Below are 21,924 nucleotides of genomic sequence, written 5' to 3' on the forward strand. Positions count from 1 at the left end.
GAATATAAGAACTCTCCTATGGAGCACGTACAGGTGTAGTGTTATCCGAAGTAGTGTGCTTGCATTACCCATCTTTCCTCTCCAATATTGTAAAGTGAGCGTTGCTTATATTGGAATGGTGCTTGTATGTACTTTATAAGGTGCTCGTACATCCAGCTTCTAGCGAGTAAAAAAATATTCCAGAAATGTAGTTGCCTGGAGAATACCCGTCAATCCTTGCCTCACATGTCTCTCAGATGAGGCAAGTGAGTGACTGTATGTATTTCACCCTCTTAGCGGCACATCAGCATGCCAAATTCAGCTGGAGACTGCTCGACACATTATGAAGTATTCCACGGGCAATGGACCAATGATAAACAATGAGGACTATGGAAAGAGTAAATATGATTTTAAAAAAGGACTTTGTTCAGTAAAAATTACATGAAAGTGTGTTTTATTTTAAAAAAACTGAAATGGTACAATTGCAGGCATAAACACATATTTATACATTAATATAACTTTTCTCATGCTATACGTACTATGCACGACAGGTTCATAGCACAGATTTTTTTTTACTTCAGATGATACAGGAGTATCCAGACCACATTGAATGAAATTCGATATGTCTGCAGTACTTCCACAAAATGCATTGTGTATTCGTGTAAACTTAACAGCACCACACCTATTCAAAACATATTTCAGAGTTCCACCTTTCGCAATGACCACATCAAAATGAAGTGGAAATCACAAAGTCATCACTGTTGCTCAATGTATCATAAGCGTTAGGGAAATTCCCAGCCACATCGTTATGCTATCTAGTCTTATGCAGTCAAATAGCTATACAATATAAAACGAATACAAAATGTACTTCACAGATTTCCATAAATAAATCCATTAATCATAATTTACTAATTATTTCACAAGTGTAGATATTCAACAGTTTGACTTCTGGATATGTTAGAATTAAAATAATTCCACGAAACGCCGGACATCACTATAATTATACAATCAATACTATATCATAAAGCAATGTTTAAATATCGTGTACATATAACACAGTTATAAAAAAAAACATCTCTGCAAAGTCAAACTTAAAAAGCAGGCTTCGAAGATATCAAACGTTTATCACTTGGTGAATACATTATCTAAAGATCTTAATCTCCTTGAATGCTATGTTCTGTATATTTTTGGAAGACCAATATCTTCATCACTTGGTGAATACTATTAGATAATCTTTTTGTCAACACAGGCCTCAAAGTTCAAGCGACCAGGAACAAACGACACACAGGGTTAAAACGCTTTTTGAATTGAGCATGGCTATTATAACAACTCGGGAGAGGAGTCAATCGGAGGGAAAACTCAAATAGAACTGGGTTAGGGAAGAGGCAGATAGAGAATTATTGTGACCTGTAGTGCGGTGGTAGAAAATATCTCAATGCATATAATCGCGTATTATTTTGTGTAAGCAATCATATTTCTCACTTGGTGAACGAATACTCATACAGCATCATTTCTTATGAGTGGCCATTTATGGTAGGGTAGTTGTGTGGTAGAGAGTTAGTGGCAGTGCCTTGAACATCACATTGAGAATGTATGTTATTTACTTGCTGGCTTCCAATTTCCTCCGTGATCTGAAACCATAAAAAAAGATAAGTTAGAACACATATATACATGTGTGTGTGTGTATGTTACTTCTGACAATATAGTCTTAACTATGGAGGTTTGCACACACTGTATATGTATATCCTGCAATGTCTTACCATGACAGTCACACTCCTCTCGACGGATGGTCCCTGTGTGAACGCTTCATTTCGATAGCCATTGTTTCCCAAAGGAACTTTTTCAGATTCATCTGTAGAAATACAATACAATAAAAAAAACAATTATTTGCAGGCATATGTTGTGGGCATCATAGTGAAATATGCAATCATTGTCAAGCTACAATGTGCGCCGCTGTAAGATAATATATCCATGATGCGTTAGCTCCGTCAGAACATTTTAAACAGCGAGTTAGTTTTATGTTAGCAAGTTCATAATGTTTGTTGATGACACGCAAATAAAAAAAGTGTCTGCCTGCTCAAGCAAGCGTGCAGCATTTGCTCATTTATGTTGGTGAATGTCGGTGGTGGAAATTCCACAGTCTTATGGCAGGACAAGTCCCACAATAGGACAATGAACGTTAATTTCCAAAATGTGGTACACATTACATTACCTCCATAGCTTTGATGGTTCGAATCCATCTCTGAATCAAAATTTAACTCATGAAACTTTTCCATTACGATTCAAGCGCTGTGCTACAGTTCAACAATATGTACGCACGGTGAACTTCTTTCGGACCATACATAGGGAAGGACAACCAAAGGCAATGCGAATGCATGGGCTGCCATTGTGTGTGTGTCTTGTGTGTGTGTGTTGTGTGTGTGTGTGTTGTGTGTGTGTTATGTGTGTTGTGGAGCGCATGCAAACATTACATGGATTTGCAGTTTCTTCTTCAATGGAGAAAAACACCTCCAGTGTGTGTGGAGCCAAAAAGTGAGCGCCAATGACCAAGCTTCCCAGCAGCAGGCAGAGCACAGCTGTCATCGCGATCCATCATGAGGGGGAGAGAGGGAGGAAGACACCAGAGATATAAATTTCTAACAATCCACACGGAAAATTCAACTCCGTCTGCCAGATTACATTTCATGTTTGGCCACGTATTTGCTTTAGTTACAACGCTGACGTACACTGAACCTCTGACTGAAAAACAGATGTAAGTTTTGTTTTTGCTTAAAAAGATAAACAACCTGTTCTCCCGCTTTCCGAAATCTGATGAGATCGGACGCATTCCGGGTGACTTGGTCATCGAGTATTTTAATTATGCTTTTATTTCCGTAAGTCTTACCGCTCCGTTTCAGGTCCTTGTGACAAAAAAAACGAATTACCGTCTTATTTGGGCTACCACCTGGTTACAGCGACCAGTGGTTAATTGAATTTTGACCACTGACACCTGCCTCATCAATTACATTACAGCTGGAATGAATGAACTGACCCGAGTGGGGAACTTTTGCTACCCCATTGTCTAGAACAAGGGTCGCCAACCTGCGTCTCCTTTAAGGACCACGGTCTCGTATTCACATTGCAAAAATTGAGGTTTTTATTTTATTTTCGTTGCCGACCCCTGGTCTAGAATATAAGAAACGAGGATTGGACGTTTACTTAGAATATCACTGGACTAGTAGCTAGTTATACCAGCAAATGTGGGTACACGTACTACCCATTTTCCAATCGACTGCTGGATGAAGGCCTCCCCTATTGACCATATTTCACCAAACTGGTCATGTGCATGCTGTGAAGGAGGGGAAAGGCGACAACATAGCTGAGTACAGTACAACAATGGGTTTTGCTGCACTGCTCTACAATGACTACATATTTTCAGTAATGTCCTGAAACAAAGGAATTCCTGTGTTACACTAACCGGTACTTCACCACGCACAGCATTCGTATTATTTAAGAAGCAGACATGTCATACATTTCTTAATGCAAAGCATAAAGCCTCCTGACGTTGTTTATAACATCGATACGCCCACTGTTTGAGCACAGTGTCTCTTGCATTGCTATGCTACATAAATCAAAGTGGCTTTGTATTGTGTCTGCGCTTTGCTTAATGCAAGACGGTAGAGGCAACGGTGCAGACATGGAATTTATTCTCTCACGCCACTGCTGACGTGAAGGCCACCACCAGACTTCACCTCACCACACGTTCCCCCACACCCACCCACCCAACTTTTGATTTTGACCTTTGGAGAGACTGCAAGTCCAGTGTCGCTAACCCATCACGCGCACAGCGCAGCCTCCGGTGCAAGACTGCACCGTTGAATCAATGATTCTTGGCACGGGAGTGCGTTCGAGTGTCGGGGTGGGTTTATCACGGCTTTGCCGATGCTCTTTACCGTTGCCCAGCGTGAGCCAGAAGCTGGAGCCCAGAGCTGTGGCCAGCGTCGCGCCTTCCAGCCCGAGGTGAGCCCTGCAGAGAGGCTGCAGGCGGGTGCACGCGAAGGCGGCGAGCGCCACCAGCTGGAAGCAGCCGGTGAGGAGCAACGCCGCCCCGCCGTAGGTCAGCACCATCAAGAAGAACAGGTTGGAGAGGAGCCAGAAGGCGAACGCGACCCTGTGGCGTCGATGGGGGGAACAGAGGTAAACGCACGCTTCGTTCGTCATCCCTTCAGGTCGGAGAGCCGGAAGGGTTTGTTCCCGCACCCGGCAAACGACTGCCAGTGTACCCAGAGCCGACGTCCCCCTAGGGTACTACGAATCGGGGCAACTGCCCCGCAATTTGGGAGGGCTTCGACGTCACAGTGTCAAATGTCATACTTCTGGTTTAGTTTGAAGGCGTCAGGCGGCTCACAAAGTGTGATTTTTTTTTTTCCCCCAATGCAGAGTATACCTCTCCTCCCGCTGTGGCTGAGGCTACGAGTTCACGTGTCCACTTTAAGTCCACAAATGAGTCGGAAAATATTCAGGCTCTGGCTACAACGATGGCACTCGAATCAATGTTCATTCGAACATCAACATACAAAAGTCAAAGTGATTTCCCTGCTCAAACAAGCAAATGAGGCGGTGGTCATCTCCCGTTTACAGCCCTGAACCAGTGGTGGAAATTGTAGAGTCCTATCGTGGAGGAAAGAGTCAACACCCAAATCAGGATTTGAACTCTTAACATTTTTTATTGCGAACCACTCGTTGTCAAACTATATCTTTAAGACAAAGCAGTTGAAATACATTATTTTTCAATTTCTGTTGAAAAAATATTTTATTTTTTGTGTTAGCTGGTGTTTACCTAAACAGTTACACTGTAGCAACAGATTGTTGAGTTGTCACTGAATCCTGCTGTAAGCACTGAAACCCTCACCATATCCCTGACTGGGATAAAATATTTAAACATGTTTTCATGTTTAAATATTTTCATGTTTAAATATTTTAAATATTTAAAATATTTAAACATGTGGCGTAACTGTAAAATAGCATCAGAAATTGTATCTATACTGAATGAATCCGATGAGCTACAAAACTCTTTTTCACAGATGTCCAGTAGGGGCGGGTAAGAACGTTACAACAACAAACCATACAAAAACATGATAGTAGATACAAAAACATGGTCGTAGTGTTGTATGAAATTGATCAACCATCGTTGCAATATTCTAACTGTGTCTCAATGTACATTTTAACAAACAAACAAAAAATCGACGATGTGTGGTTCTGAATCACACAAATTATGTATCTCAATACATCTTTGTCATCTGATGTACGATCCATGTTCTCACGTCAATGACGTCGAAGTATATTTATAGAAAAGAGGAACTCAGTAGGGGTTAGAAGTGAGCGTAGATTAGAAGGTGCTTCTTCATGTCAAATTCTGAACGAAGAGGAAATGTTCTAAAAATAATTTCACCACCCAATATTTAATTAATATAATGGGTGTAACTGCCTCAGGGTACTTCTATGTTGAATGAAATATGCCGCGTTTTAAATCAAACAACACATCTGTACACATGTATAAATCTCATTGCAGTAGACTTTGGTTGATATAAATTGATAGTTTCAGTAACATATATTTGCGTACAACATTTTTTTTCTCAATAAGCCGCATACTGATTTTTTGCCTACAATACAGTACCATAAATTGTGTGTGTTTTGCAGTTATTTAGTAGACTGTATATCCTTTTAACTATACTTATGTGTCAGCAAAAATACAGCTTTTTGAGCGACTGTGCGATCGACAGATTCTAGAATAACATTATGACACACCCCTTACTGCATTGACTTGAAGGCTATTTATTATTTGACAAAGCTGCCAGTGGTTAAGAACGACAGGTCTCATCAACCTTAACCCTAGAATACAGTTCTAGAAATCCCTTACGCTGTTCAAGGGGATCGGGTCTGGAAGAACAATCCACAACAGTTTTGAGTGGTAAAGGCGCAAGTCCTGCAACTGCTTGCTCGAGCCACTGTTGACGGAAGGGCCTCCGTGAGAGGGAGCTGCCGACGGCCTCGCTCGAGCACATTTGTGTGTTCGTTGAACTTCTTTCGCACCGTACGTGACCAACCGTGCTAATCGGCGGTTGCGGGGAAAGGACAACAAACTAAACACAAAAATAAATTCTAAGGAAATTAGTTTTTAAATATATAAGCGTTGTACTTCATAAATATGTAGGCCAGCGCCCACCATAGCCATGTGAAATTTACACCACTTGCTGTAAACAGGATGTGAGGCAATCTTGATTTGAAGCTTTCGTGACTGCAGGAATCCATACTCTGGTTCTCTCGGTAGGGTCACGCAACGCACAAAATAAAATAAATCACGGACGTTTCGGGCGCAACACAGCCGTTGTGTTGCACCCGAAACGTCGTGCATCTCAACCAGTGCCTAGAAGAATGCTGTTAAATTGACACAAGGGACCAATGACGTAGCTCTTTTAAGAGCGCAAGGTGCCCGAGCGCTGTGTTGCGCCCGAAACGTCGTGGTTTATTTTATTTTGTACCTGCATGCCATTACCGAAGGAACCAAAGAGTAAGGATGCGAGGCACCACCTTAATGCTTCTTTGAGCAGGAAATCACTTTGAGCAGTGTGTGTGTGTGTACATATATAAACAATGTGTAAGGTCATGCAGGAGCTGTGCGTTTATACCAGAGGAAGGCGGACGCGTAGAGTCCGGCTTGCGCGTACAGGTAGACGTTGGTGCAGGTGCTCGCGCTGAGAAACATCTCGGCGAGCTGCAGGATGGGCTTGGGCAGCCCCCTCTCCAACGCGTCGTGGTAGTCGTCGTTGATGCTTCCCGAAGCCCACTCGAATTGCTCGTTGTAGGCAATCGTCTCGTTGAGCTGGAGTTCTGGCAGGCCTGTTCACATCGCAAGGGAAATGGCCAAACGCAATGCGTTGCATGAGGATGAGGAGACACGTACAATATTGACTTAATTTTTTTACAAAAATACTAATACTACCAGGAATGACGCCCGCAATAGCGACAAGCCTCGTAAACGAGATGCTCCATCTCAAGGGATTTTGCATGTAAAATATTGTTTACTTAGAAAAGAAAAAAATCATGAAAATTGTTGATAATTATATGTGTGTAGACATTGGGGGGGGGGAGCGGAGGCGGGTGCATTAGCACATTGCACTTTCAATCTGGTGGCCTGAGTTTGAATCCCGACCCAAGCTTACAATGGAGGCAAGTGGTATCTCAACCAGTGCCTAGAAGAAAGCTGCTAAATTGACACAAGAGGCCAATGATGTCGTTTATTAAGAGCGCAAGGTGCCTGAGGGCTGTAGATTGTGCCCATCAGTATGACGGTTTAGGTACTTAGCCATAAGAATGTACACGGCTGGCTCAGGGCCGACTGTGGGCTCTCGGGTACCTTGCAGGGTGATGTTGAAGCCGTGGAGGGAAACGCCGAGTCCGATGCGCGCCTTGATGGTGCTGCCATCCGCCACGCGGTACTCCGTCTGTGTCTCCACGTGGCCGACCTCCCAGTGCGTCTGGAAGTTCACCACTGCGCGGGTGGCGGCGGGGGACAGCAGAGTGGGAGCGTTAGTGCCTTCAACGCGTGTTGGTACAATTCGGACGCAGAGTGCACGGGGGGGGAGGGGCTGTTTTAAAAGTTCGAAACCTGGCTATGATTAAGTGTGGATAGAAACACGGATAGTACACGTACTAACAATAGTTCCGAACGGAGTATTAGGGGCCGTCCGTAAATGACGTCACGCGATTTTGGCCGATTTTTTACCCCCCCCCCCTCCCCCTCGTCACACTGCGTCACAAAAAGTCAGACCCTCGTCAAATATGACGTCACAAAGCTCTGCCCGCCCCCCCCAAACCATATTTCCATTTTGAAAATAAAACATGCTTCAAATCACTTTAAACTATTGTCATTGTAGTGCGTATTTAATGTAGTGCTGCACTCTGATGTTGTAGGAGAAAACACGTATTAAAAAGGAGGCGTTGGAAAGCTGAAATTTATCATAAAATTCACTTGAAAATATTCAACGTCTAACTAAAACTGCAAATGTTCAGAATATTATATTGAAGTTCTCTTATAATTATAAAATACTAAAAGTAATTATAACTATATAAAAAAACTTGAAATTTTGTAGTAGAATGAAGCAAAATGGAGAGTACTATTATAACAATCACATATTCATTCCACAGAATGAAAAGCCCTGGTAGAATAATTAAAATAAAAGTGTTTAATAACAATCATTAAAAAATGTACAAAAAATGTATGCTTCTCCATTCTCCCATGGAGAAGCAAAATGCTCCTTCATAGAATAAATAAAAGGTGACCTTAGTCAATTTAAATAATAAAATAGTTAATAATGAAAATTAATCAAAATTAGTGTTGTTATAACAATTATATTATTTATATTTATTTAAAGTTGCGCATTTTGATGTGACGTCACATTTCTCAAACCCCCCTCCCCCCCCTCGTCACACATCGTCACAAATGTCCTCCCCCCCTAGGTGTGTGACGTCATTTATGGACGGCCCCTTACGAACTGCTGCACTTATGTGAGTGTACTAGTTAACCCTGCATGCTTGGACAAAAAAAAACATTTCAAGCTTCTCACTTGCACCGTTGTTTTGCCGCAGGGATATATTTTGTTTCTTGAACTAAACTCGCATTTACTTTCTATCTCGTGGGCAGCAGAAGGCAGTACAGTATAAACCATTGTTGTGCCAAACTTCTATGCCGCTCCCACCTGCCCCACACCCACCATATGCTCGCTCCCTCCTTCACCAACCAGCATTGACCCGCGTGGTGAGGTATGGTCAAATAACCCCAGCCACGACCCGCACGGCATGGTGTGGAGGAGGCCCTCGTCCAGCAGTGGCATTGACAAAGGCCGCTGAGCCTGTGCAACGATGCCGCAGTTCACGATCACAATCGTGCGAGACAAAAACGAGAGCCCGGTAGGAAGATTGAGAGTGTCTGTGGCGCCCTGCTCACCGAGTGTGATGCATCCGATAAGGAGGCTAAGGAAGACTCTTGTGAACCAGAATACTCTCTGAAAAAAACATAAATACATCACCCACACAATTAACCAATTGGTTATTCCAGAGTACTGTACAATGCTGTAAACGTTAATGAATAAATACATTTCAGCACGCGTTCAATATATATATTAAATATATATTTAACAATTACATAGGACCATTAGATTGCCAGTATATGCCGCTTGATATTTTAGGTCGCACATTAGTGTAAAAACAACGCAGTATATTATAACATGGACAAAGCTACCTGCAAGCAACACAAAGGAACTGCTGTTTATGCAGCATAAGAACATATCACACCCGCTGTGAATGTGTTTTTCTCTCAATATTTTTTTTTATGTGTCAGGCAGTGATGGAAGTGGACATTTATAATTGTTCTGAGTGAGAGAGCCATCCCATACCCAAGTAGAGTATCTATACATTTTGTACGTACAGTTTTATGAAGCTATTTAAATTTCACAACTCCCAAAGTGGATATAACTGGCAGGTTTTTGACCCTGCCTGTGACCCCCATCTGAGTCGTGGAATCAGTGTCTCCCTGTAAGGGCAGTCGTGCTTTAATGACTATATTTGACGTTAATACAAAGCTTATACTATGCACAGTGATGCAAAATAATGCGGCATTGAAAGAGGCATGATTTATGCCGACAATATTAAACCCATTGGGATAGTTCGTACAAGTTAATTTACCCGTGATGCTACATTAATCCGCAATGTTAAGTTCTTTCCACCACCTATTGGACATTTCAAAGTTACATTCATCATCATCATCAACTACAGTCGGCCATGATCAAACAGTCACCATGCTGAACAATCCTGCAATGACCAATCCACACGACATGTGGACGTGTTCCATCCCTTGGCTGCCACCGTCATTGTTCTTGAGCATCACGGTGTGTCCCTCTTAATGTTTTTGTTAAATCAAAGTTACATCACCACTGCAACGGACTGGCTGATGGGACAATGGACTGCACACCATTAAGCATACAACGGGGACAAACCAGCAGGTAGTAATTTAATCAACCCAATTACACAGCTTATCTGATGAACCTGCGTGAACCAGTGTATGCTAATCAGACTTAGAGAGGTGATAATTGAGAATGGAATACAATACGTCTGAGAGAACTCGCACCGTAAAATTGGAGGGATAAAATCAGAATGACGTTGCCGGATCGTGAGGGGGTGGCGGCGGCTTGGGGAGGCCTTTGTCCAGCAGCGGATCAATCGTGGCTGATGATGAATTAGCGTTGCAACGTCAGTCGTCTTTCTCTATGAGTCCCATGCAGCCTGGCCACACAACTCTTCGTGCATGTGTCCTCGCACCTCTCTGCAGTCAGTTTGCCCACCACTCCTTCCCCTACCCCCCCCACCCCCATGCGAGTGAGATGTATGCGTTGGGAGATGCACTTACCGCCCGACCTCTGATGCCTGCGAGGATGGAGAGAAACCCGACAGCCAGCACGCAGAACACTGCCACCACGATATACTGATGTATGTCCACATTGGCGGGTGTGCGCCGCGGGCCGTAGAACGGAGGGTATCCGTCAGAGTAAGTCATTCTCTGCGCTGCAGTTGGGGCACGGGATGAGTCGTGGCGGGAGACCTGCGAATCAAACATTTGCCCAGATATCAATTCAGCCCCATCGTATTAATTACTCTGGATCTAAAGCTCTACTCGGCTCCCTTCAAGCGGCAATGCAATAACCACAGGGTCGTAGCTGGATCTACGTATGCAATGCCGCGCAATTAACGTCCAAGACGGGTACGATTCAACGTGGCAGTGGTGTACATGTCGACTGTCTTTGTGAGATTCGAAATGTTCAACGCTCCTGGTGTGTCCGTTGCGACGTACCCCCAGAGAAGTAAACTCTAAAGTCCACAGGCAAAAGCCATATTGTTATGGACAATCCGTCGAAGTCAAATATCAGGCCAGCAATATAATAATACAATTATGGCGATTATGATAAATTGAAAATTTCGAGCATAATTTAATCAGTACACAAACATTCCAAAAATCTATACTCTGCTTAAAATCGTATGAAATATCGATGGGTAAATATTAATAATTAAAGTAAGGCTTTGAAACGAAGATTTGTCTAGCTAGTTATATTATTCTTGCTCATTGTTCTAACTCAAATTTGTCTTTTGTTAAAGTCACACTGTTGTGTTGCGATCGAATAATTTAAAAAAACTTCGACGTTGCGTTATTTTTCGTTATTCTCTTTGAACCTATCTACGTGACTTTACCGAAAGACCCAAAGAATATGAATGCCTGTAGTCACGAAAGCTTTAAGTCAAAATTGACTTCCTTCCACGTTTTACACAACTACAATTCAACCACTTAAACGACTACAGCAACTACAGAAACTGCACTTCATATTGACACACACACATTTTCATTTATACTCACAGATATTTGTTTGAAATCACGCTATAGTATGACTTTAAATCCTCATAAATACTCAACGCAAAGCAAAAAAAATAACCTCAGAGGATCGCTAAACGAATGCCGACCGATGAAAGACGCGCAAAGTCTTCGAGATGGTCTCAGCAACTCAGACACCTAGTCTGTATAACCTCACAGCAAACCGTTTTACGACTGAACGGGTATTGCTGAATACCGATATATATAGGGCGAGGTGGGTCAACAAATCAGGCCACAGGGCACCCACAGAAATAATTATATATGAAATCCAAGCGGATTTCCCATGCGCAATATACATGCCGGAGATGCAAATCTCGCTGACCGGTCGTTGCACATGCAAAACGAACGTGTGCCCACGCCAATCGGTAGTTTAAAAAGGAGGAGCAAAAAAGAACACTCCTGGGTCCGAAACGAGCGCCTCCCTCCTCCTCCTCCTCCCACCGCCGTTCAGTCGCCTGTCCATCATCATCGCCACGGTCGCACCGCAAGCGTTCGGACGGCGTTCGTTGTTGGACGAAAGTTTCTTGAGCGCACGTTCGGCGCTGCTCAGCATCAACCGCTCATTTTTTTTTTACCATCTCTCTCTCTCGCTTCTCGATCTCGTTCAGGTAAAGTCGAATGGTTGTCGCATCTGGGATTGTGCTGTGTCGCTGTTGTGGGTTTAAACCAAACGAGAGCTTTGGAGCGGAAAACCTTGGCGCAGTAGTTCGTCGTAACTACTGCGTATAGGTTTGCCGCGGTTGTGCTGCGGAAAGTTATCGCTCTCCCGATGTTGTGCTCGGGTTGTTACCGTGCGTTGTCTGTCTTTACGGTGCCCGACGCTCTTTGCTCCACGTGCTGGGAGATGCTTCAGCACGTGGACCGAAACGTCGGACATCGTGGGTATAACCTGAAAACGCATCCGCTGGCTTTTTTTTGTATGCGAAGTTGTGATTTTGAGTACAATACCGCGACTAATAGTGCATGAAGCGCTATGAGTGTATACCTATATACTGCATCGTCTATTCTATTAAACGACACGCCGTGATCTTATATGTCAAAAAGTACACATTATGTTTGCCAGCATTATTAATTAATAATGAGGTTTAAACTTTATTTTAAACATCTGTATTCATTGCGAGAGCACAAGCCGCTGTTCGTGTGAATATTTGAACACTGCATAAAATATGTACTGTGTATAAGCAAAACGTTCTGCGCACGACAATGGAGCACTTTATTACTCAGCGTGAGATATAAAATATGCAGACAGAATTTAATGACGCAAAATCTCAGTAATTATGGTAAAGTATCGTATAAGGGGTTTACATTGGGCCGTCCATAAATGACGTCACGCACCTAGAGGGGGGGGGTCAGATATTTGTGACGATGTGTGACGAGGGGGGGGGGGGGTGAGAAATGTGACGTCACATCAAAATGCGCAACTTTAAATAGCTATAGACAACACGTTCTACTTAATTAAGTAGACTTTTTGATAAATGTTTTCTACTACAACATCAGAGTGCATCGTCACATTATTTACGCACTACAATGACAATAGTTTAAAGCGATTTGTAGCATTTTTTTTTGGGGGGGTAGGGGGGGCAGAGCTTTGTGACGTCATATTTGAGGGGGGGGGGGGGTCTGACTTTTTTGTGACGCCGTGTGACGAAGGGGGGGGGGTAAAAAATCGTCCAAAATCGCGTGACGTCATTTATGGACGGCCCCATAGATAATGTGCAGACATAATTGAATGACGCAAAATATCAGTAATAATGGTAAAGTATCGTATAACCTGAACAGGCTGTTGGGGGAAGTGCTGTTAGTGAGCACCTACGAAGGCCGGCACGGCACACGAGGGGGTTGATGGCCAGATCCACGCCCGGCCGCCTTTGTCTCCCCTGGAGCAGCTTAGATAATCGTCACTGGTGTTGGCCATGAGCGGGAATCGATCTCGCTGGATATCGATCTCGCTGGGTTCATAGCGCAACGCGCTACCGCTCCCCATATAATCTTAAACGTCTTACTATACGGCAAACCCACATTTACAATATTATGCAGAGATTCATTTCTCAGAGAATATTTTCCGAAGCCCGCCAATCCTCCGTACCCCGCCCACCCCTCAACCCCCCCCCTCCCCCCCAATTTGAGATTCGTCACCTTGGTACCAAAAATGGCATGCAGATGACCCAATCATTCAATAGGTGGCGCTCTTCATAGCTGTTAAATATTTCGTCACCGAAGGGTTTTTGCCCGGCCAAAAAAGTACTGGGGTATTGTATTTACGTTGTGCTCCATTGATACCGTTGTGCAGCAAATTACGTTCGCACTAAATGTCATGATAGAAACGGGGGGAAATATTAGTTTTGCGTTAAATTGCCCGCTCTTTCCTAGTTACGGTTTAACCCAATATTGAATTATATGTACATATGTACAGCTCTTTCGTTAATTTATAAACACTTGTAGATTTATATACTCTTTGGTTCTTTCGGTAAAGTCACGTAGGTATAAAATAAAATAAATCACAACGTTTCGGGCGCAACGCAAGCGTCCGTCATCAGGTGGGAAAGCATGACCTGCTGCTGAGACGGACTGTTTGGCAAAAAACTGGCAAAAAACTTGTAGATTTGTAGAATACAATCTGAATAGCGTTACTTGTAGATTATTATTTATTATGATTATTTTAAAGGGGTGTCTCAATATCATTTGCAATTATTTTATTACACGACAATGTTGTAATAAATAAGCAGACAATGTCTCCTTTACATATCCGTATGAATAAAAACCCCCCAAAAATGTCATCCGCACGGCCCTCTGGGAGTGTAGAATTTCAGCAGAATTGTTTCAGGCCAAGCAAAACTCTTGACGGGTTTCAACATCCAGCCTGTTATCAGCAGTAATTGCATTCAAGACAATTTCCCTCCCCTATCTTTCATTGGCCCAGTCCACACTCTCAGATTGTTCACCCCTATGGCGCGTTAGCAGCCTTCACCACCCTCCACAGATCCGATAAGCGATGCAAATTGTAAAGGCGCATTCTCTACAGCTAGCTTCCCACTATTACAACTGCTTACGTTTACCCACCTCGGCAAAGGGCATACAGGCGGTGACAGGGGGTTGGCGTATTGTTGCTTGGCTTTTACTGTTCGCCATAAATGTAACGCTACTCAGATTGTAACGTCTGGCGTGAAAGCACGATGACTCTTGTGCGGTATATCAATGGGACCCTTGTCATCATCTCGGTACTGGCAAAAAAAAGTCCCGTAGATATATTAACTTCTCGACCCGAGCTATTCGTGCGTTCATATTTGTATGGTCTTTGTGCTATCTTGATTTGAAGCTTTCGTGATCAAAGGAATCCATACTCTTTGGTTCTTTCGGTAAAGTCATGTAGGTATAAAATATTTTATTTTATACCTACGCCTTTTGGCGTTCTTTGGTCTAACACGTTTGAGACACGATCACAAAGGAGGCTATCTCTGGTGTAGCCCAATATATTTCTAGGACAATGCATACATTATTATCAAGGCATATTTGTTTTCATGTTTTGCCACGCGCACGTACGACTAATACAGACTTTGATGCCTTGTGATAGGTGTCTATTTGGTGTTTGAACATCTTAATGTTGCCATAATCTCACGCAGTATATACACACACCTTGTCTCAAGTCTGTGACCCTTTTTATTATTTTCGTTCCTGAGCGGGCCACAAATAGGAAGGAAGTCTACATTCTTTACACTTGTAAAATCACATTACACTCTTACGAAAATTCCCTTAATCTTATTGACACTTGAAGGGATGTTGATATGATGGCGTTTATTAATTGTTAAACATATACACTGTAACTTATAGGTATATATTTTTTACCTATATTTTTAATTATCAAACTTTAGCCTGAGAAACTCTCTAAAGCACATATGTTTGACAATATGTTGCATCCATATATACATTCCGAATTTAGTTGTAGGATTGATTTATTCACTTCCCTAAAGTAGATATTCCTTTACTTGCTTAAATATTCTACCTGGATAATCCCTTGGAAGGGTGTCCAGGGTGTAGTGTGTCACATGTACGTATACAAACATTTTATACAACATACACAGAATACTACTTGTTAACATTTCAAGAATACAAATAAAAGTAATATATATAGGGTTTTTTACTTAAGTATTAACAGTCTTGGATTAAGTACTAAAATCAAGTATTTAGGTCGGCCAGTGTCAAAATATAAGAATAGGTTTTCCCCTTTTATCTGGCAAAAAAACAGGTGTTAAGATATTAAATCACCAAACTGAAACCTTTTACATTAAATCATGTCTGCATTAACCACAGATACTTGTGGTGAAAATAAAAAAATATGCTCTAACAGGATATGCATTGTCTTTGAAACTGATTGGTCCACATCAGAGACAGCTTTCTTTAGAGCCGAGTCTCAAATGGTGTTAGATGGGAGGACGCCAAAAGGCGAATATCATTGCTTGTCATATTAATACAAGCAAGCTTACTTTATTTAAATTCTGCCCTGCACATTTAACAATGAAGTGCAAGAATAGCGCGAACATGTATATGTTGTGCACTTTTAAAATTAGTAAATGGGTCATCTACATGAAAGATTGTAAAATGTATCATGTATATTTTGTTCAATTTGTATTTTTTTGTTAATTTGTTATATCACCCCAGGAACGAAGAAGCAGAGAGGTCCCATCATCTATCCTGATCCAATTTTATGCGGCCAGACTTCACAATGCCTCTGCTATTGTTATTGCTTTGCTCCATGTGGCTGTCTGCAGGTGAGTCATTCACCACATTTACAGGCCACAATACAAAAAATAATAATTAAGCAAAATATTGACCTCGTGTGGTTTTTCGCAGATTGTCTTCCAAATTTCGAAGTGGAGCGCTACGATGGGTGGTACAACAATTTGGTGAACATTCAGTGGGGCTGTGCAGGTGAGCATTGTGTTTAAACGGCACATAGCACTTTGCTATGGAACTTTTAAAGAATAATAAGAAAACATATACTGCAGCTACATATTGACAAGTTAACTTTCCTCAAATAACCTATCTGGATAACATTATGAATATATAATACTTTTGAATAGGACTTGTATTATTTTTAAATCAACATATGTATGTTTGTTTAACTTCTTACCGCACCGTACGTAAGCCAAAAATATGTCTCGAGTTGTACAACTTGCCCAATCTGGTCACCCACCAAATGAGCACAAAAGGTACTCAAGTTTACAGCCCGAAGTCATTGCTGGAAACCTTGATACGTAACTTTTTATGACAGCCATTTTATTTATGGGACAATCAACTATAGTTCAATAACAGTGGACAATAAATGACTGGCTTCTGTAATAAAACGTTGGGAACTTACACCACTGGTTCAGTCATAGATGAGCACAACCGCATTGTTTAGTAATAGGTTTTTACCCTTTTAGCTGGCACAAAAACTGACACCTTTATACAAGGGATCATGTTTGCAATAACCACAACACAAGCAGTCAAAAAGCCGTCTCGGGTGTGGACCAATCAAACGTTACACAGGAGGTCGTGGGTTCAATCCCGACCCTGACGCCTGCTGCATGTTTGCAGATTGCAAGTTCTCCCCTTGGTTGTGTGGATTTGTCTCCAGGTTCTCCGGATTTTTCACTCCACATTTAGAAACATGCGTTTAGCATTTGGCTGCTATAAATTTTCACTTGATGAGCCACTTCATCGAGCTATCATTTGTCGCCATATTATTTCTGAAAAATGAGCCATATAGCTCAGTGGGCCTTACCTGGTAAAATAAAAATCGTTTAGTTTAGTTTTATTTTAACTTATTTTAATTTACGTCAGTCTTATTTGAGCCGCACCCTCTGCCAACTCTCCTGAATGATGACTGATTGTATCCCTCAGTCTGCACTTTTTCTGAATTCTTTGTTGCCTACTTTCATTAGCCAGTCGGTTCATTAGGATCTTACACAGAAAATACTGATCGTACAATAATAACAATGGCTTATTTGATTTAACAATATATAACTTCGTGCATGCAAATTGCTGCAAGAATTGGTAACTGCAGCGACTGATAATCATGCTGCAGAATTAGTAACGCGCACAGTTTTTCGCACACATGTGTCGAAGCGTCATTCAGTGGCCTTTTCTAAGAGTTCATGATTCACTCACATCGATATCTGAGCACTGAAACCACCGTTGTCCATGCATCGCATTTCCTACCCCTGTGCCCCCGTCTGCCCGAAGGGAGCAAGCTGCTGCGCCTGGCTCCGGCATCATTTGCCGATGGCGTCTACCAGATGTGGGACGAGCCCGCGGTGCCCAACGCGCGCCGCTTGAGCAGCAGCGTCATGCGGGGAGAGAGCGGCCTTCCCTCGGCCCTCAACCGCACCGTGCTGGCCGTCTTCTTCGGTAGAAATGCCCTGTTCGCACTGGTCACGCTGTTTTTGAGTTGTACGCCTTTTGGCGTCTTCTGGTCCAACACCAGTGGAGACTAGGCTCTAAGAAAAGCCGTCTCGGGTGTGGACCAATCAAATTCAAGGACAGTGCATATTATTATCAAAGTTGTCTCTTTTGTTTGCATTTTGACTGCTTGTGTTGTGGTTATTGCAAACATGATGCCTTGAATAAAGGTGTCAGTTTTTGTGCCAGTTAAAAGGGTAAAACCTATATCCTTAGTTTTTTCGGTAAAGTCACGTTGAAGAGAAACAACAAAATAATAAAATTATACATATATTTTATATACTTACATTTAAGACGTACATATATTTTATTATTTTGTTCTTTCTCTTCAACGTGACTTTACCGAAAAAACTAAGAATATGAATTACGAAAGCTTTAAATCAAAAGGGTAAAACCTATTACAATACCTTTATCTTCTTGCACTGGGATAGCTTTCGAATGCGTCTTTTGGATTGCACTGCGTGTTTGTTGTTCAGCATGATGTCCGACGTTTCGCTCCACTTGCAGTGAGCGATCGTCAGAAACTGAAACATCTATGGAATTCAGCTGTCATCTGGAAAGATTGTGTTTCATGTACACAACTTATTTTATGGGTTGGAGCATTGCTATGAGCCCACATCTTCATCAATCTGCCACTAATCAGCAGGTTGAAGAACAGTCAAACAACATCCATTACTGATATGTCATGTAGAGGTCTTTATCCTGCCGTGGATTGACTATTTTATGGAAATGCTCATTTCAGATAAAAATTTGGTATTATCCAGGTTGCTTTCACACCCAAGGGGATTATAAGAATAAAGCCAATGATTTGAAACCTCCAATATATCTTTCCAGCGGACTGTGGCATGCGTTCATTATCCTCACATTTACTCACTTTTAAGTCATTATATACACACAATGCAATAATATAGAATATTCCTTGTGGTCCCCCCCCCCATTGTATTACAATCGGGCTGTCGATATAATTTAATGAAATGAAGATTACATTTGTAAATCTCGCAGACCATTGCATCCCATGTGTTAGAGACTGGCTGCAGGAGAGTATGGTTTTAGGAGTCTACTCCAGTAAAGGTCCATATCAAGTGGCCTCCTCATCCTTCAGACAGCAGAGGTCGAACTTTGTCCTCGACTCTTCACTGAGATTGTCGCACCACAGTCTAAACAATATTTTTTCATTCTCAAAGATGAGATTAAGCCAAATAAAGCGATCAGGCAGAGACCATTACATTGTTATACAGGAAACTCCATTTTAATCACGGGTGACACTTACATTTAAGACGTTTTGAAATATTGCCTGAGACGTTCTCATATATATATTCCTCTTCAGGACAGTGGTATTAACGAGTGTGTTCAGTTTTTGTTATTCATGGCATGTGTAGCAGTTACAATATAACGATTACATTTTAGTATGTACATAGGTATGATCATTTTAAACATTATTAAAACAATGATAACAAGAGCAAAAAACATTCTGTTTCTCATGGTACGTTTACCTGGTGACAGGTCAGCAAATATTGAATGAGATCATGAACACTAAACAGCAAGGCTGCCCCGCCGAGTTTGTCAATATCAGAATCCCATCGAATGACTCGGCATTCTCAAATGGCGCCTACAAAGTCCTGCCGTTCCAGCGCAGCCACTGGGATGAGGATACTGGATCGTCTCCAAACAACCCCAGGACGCCGGTAAGATGCTCATCAAACAAGTAGCGACACATCGAGCTGTGAGATTCATATTGAGTCCTGGGCTTTCACGACCGTGTGTTTGAGAAATAGCAACACGTTCTAAACAACGTGTGCAAACGATGTGTAATAATATTTTTTTTATTTATTTTACAAACCGTCATTCGTGTAGATTGCATCAAAAGATGCGGAGCATTGCGAGCCCCATATTGACATCCAAGAAGAGTTTAGATAACTACAAGGAAACAGAACAGCCCAAGATCAAGGATACAGGGTGAACGTAACATCGATCGAGGGTACAGGGTAAACATAACAATGAACGCGGTAGGGGGACAGCAAATGTCACGACATGCTGGTGTTATAATTAAGCCAAGGGAGTTAACAAAAGCGTACAGATACCGAAAAGAATGGGAAACAAAACACACAAGGCCGTAAATATGAGACGCTTTTTTTTTAAATCGACTTTTCAACCGTGCATTGTGCCAGTTCATTCAATTACCGAGAATGCCAATTATTAACATCCAAGTGATTAGCACGTAGAAATATTATTTATTACACATCGTTTGCACACAACAACGTGTGCAAACGATGTGTAATAATATTTTTTTTATTTATTTTACAAACCGTCATTCGTGTAGATTGCATCAAAAGATGTGGAGCATTGCGAGCCCCATATTGACATCCAAGAAGAGTTTAGATAACTACAAGGAAACAGAACAGCCCAAGATCAAGGATACAGGGTGAACGTAACATCGATCGAGGGTACAGGGTAAACATAACAATGAACGCGGTAGGGGGACAGCAAATGTCACGACATGCTGGTGTTATAATTAAGCCAAGGGAGTTAACAAAAGCGTACAGATACCGAAAAGAATGGGAAACAAAACACACAAGGCCGTAAATATGAGACGCTTTTTTTTTAAATCGACTTTTCAACCGTGCATTGTGCCAGTTCATTCAATTACCGAGAATGCCAATTATTAACATCCAAGTGATTAGCACGTAGAAATATTATTTCGTGTAAAATAGGCAATACTGAGACCTAGAGGATGTCTGTTTGTTCGATATGTTTCGTGAAATTAAGGGAGCTCTGACAGAAACACACGTCACTAGTCAGGGTGATGACCGATGGTCAAGTTGCAGCCAAGGAGTGGAACGCACCTGACGGGGCCCTCCGTTGTGGAGATTGAGCAATAAAATGTGTTCTTGTGTAGCCACAAGGCGGATTACGACATCACAGGATTGTGGGAGGATGATGGCGGCTTGGGAGAAACCGGCTGAACATGGGTGATGATGATTTATAACAAACAAAAAACATGTTTGTTGATGAATATGCGTGATTTACTTTTGTTCTCTAGTCGAATATGGTGACGGCTTGGATTGATGGAAACTCGATATACGGATCCTCGCAGACTGCTTGCAATGCACGCCGCAAGTTTGCGAAGGGAATGTTGAAAACCAGCAGCAATGGGTTTCTTGCGCCCCTTGCAGAAGACTCATCCACATTGATTAATATTCGCTCTCCGTCTCACGAGGTTGGCAGCGTCGTGCCTCAGACCCAATATGGTGAGTGTAACAGTTCCGTTTACGCGGACACGTTGATAAAAAAGCACTTTTTTTGTTATAATAACCTGAGTTTAATTATTTGCATATTTGTACGGTCATTACATAGCTGTATTTATCGCATTACAACTGCAGGAATATTCCTGCATCACTTTAATGGAGCACGCTTGTTTAAAATATTGTTTAAAGGTGCACCGCGGTGGTGAGATGTTAACTCCTTCACCTGGTATGCAGGAGGTCGTGGGTTCGATCACAACCCTGACGCTTCTATATTTGGAGTTTGTATGTTCTCCCCATCGTCGCATGGATTTTCCCCTGGTTTAGAGTATTTGGCTTTTATAAATTTCCACGTAATAATCCACTTAATTGAGCTATCAGGTCGCTTCTGAAAGAGAGCGAAATAGCTCAGTGGGCCTTACCTGGTAAACTAAAAAATAAAACATTTGTTTAGTTCGTGAGATTACTCTCCAACACACCGGTGTGCTGAAGAAGTGATACGTTTGGCACGCTTGAATCACGTGACACGTTCCTTAACAGGCTGTGTCGGGTGGAGAAGGGTTTTACAGGATTCAACCCAAAATAAACGAACGCTTTATTTTGATTTAAAGCTTTCGTGAGTGCAGGGATTCATATTCTTGGTTCTTTCGGTAAAGTCACGTAGAAGGGAAACAATGAAATAATAAAATTTTCTTGCTGTGGTTTTCACACCTGATGATGATTGCTTGTGTTGCAGTCGAAACGTCGTGAAAATTTTATTATTTTATAGTTTTCTTTTATTATTTTATTGTTTCCCTTCTACGTGAA

At 42.0% G+C, this 21,924-nt stretch overlaps 2 protein-coding genes across 4 annotated transcripts in view; one reads left to right on the forward strand and one right to left on the reverse strand.

Moving 5' to 3' along the window:
* Window positions 1-393: 393 nt before the first annotated feature.
* Window positions 394-11,615, reverse strand: LOC116939237 (dual oxidase maturation factor 2-like). 2 transcript variants are annotated; one of them, XM_032947406.2, is made up of 9 exons: window positions 11,499-11,615; window positions 10,424-10,615; window positions 8,966-9,023; window positions 7,376-7,510; window positions 6,648-6,858; window positions 3,912-4,129; window positions 2,451-2,555; window positions 1,740-1,831; window positions 394-1,610 (listed from the first exon to the last, which is right to left on the reverse strand). In XM_032947406.2, exons 2-9 carry the CDS (start codon window positions 10,568-10,570, stop codon window positions 1,494-1,496), a joined length of 1,083 nt encoding a protein of 360 aa, XP_032803297.1. In that variant the 5' UTR covers window positions 10,571-10,615; window positions 11,499-11,615; the 3' UTR covers window positions 394-1,493. The 2 variants fall into 2 exon arrangements, with proteins under 2 accessions (XP_032803297.1, XP_032803287.1); XM_032947396.2 differs by having other exon boundaries at window positions 395-1,610; window positions 11,423-11,614.
* Window positions 11,616-11,878: 263 nt separating this feature from the next.
* LOC116939218 (dual oxidase 1-like) overlaps window positions 11,879-21,924 on the forward strand; it is a 44,863-nt gene continuing 34,817 nt past the window's right edge. For both annotated transcript variants that reach the window (XM_032947383.2, XM_032947365.2), the window contains exons 1-6: window positions 11,879-12,045; window positions 16,094-16,203; window positions 16,286-16,363; window positions 17,660-17,824; window positions 19,379-19,560; window positions 20,916-21,123. In XM_032947383.2, the coding sequence (XP_032803274.2) occupies window positions 16,140-16,203; window positions 16,286-16,363; window positions 17,660-17,824; window positions 19,379-19,560; window positions 20,916-21,123 (697 nt within the window). In that variant the 5' untranslated portion in view covers window positions 11,879-12,045; window positions 16,094-16,139. The remainder of the gene's footprint in view (window positions 12,046-16,093; window positions 16,204-16,285; window positions 16,364-17,659; window positions 17,825-19,378; window positions 19,561-20,915; window positions 21,124-21,924) is intronic.

This window comes from Petromyzon marinus, chromosome 1, assembly GCF_048934315.1.
Source record: "Petromyzon marinus isolate PM22_M1 ecotype Great Lakes invasive population chromosome 1, UKy_Petmar_22M1.pri1.0, whole genome shotgun sequence".
NCBI lineage: Eukaryota > Metazoa > Chordata > Hyperoartia > Petromyzontiformes > Petromyzontidae > Petromyzon > Petromyzon marinus.

What these genes read in the sequence shown, in the direction of transcription:
- LOC116939237 (XM_032947406.2), bottom strand. Translation starts at nt 10,570, where the DNA reads ATGACTTACTCTGACGGATACCCTCCGTTCTACGGCCCGCGGCGCACA. An exon ending in CTTCAACATCACCCTGCAAG is followed by an intron (nt 6,859 to 7,375) that starts GTACCCGAGAGC and finishes CGATGTGAACAG; the next exon opens with GCCTGCCAGAACTCCAGCTC. An exon ending in TACGCGTCCGCCTTCCTCTG is followed by an intron (nt 4,130 to 6,647) that starts GTATAAACGCAC and finishes TCGACGCCACAG; the next exon opens with GGTCGCGTTCGCCTTCTGGC.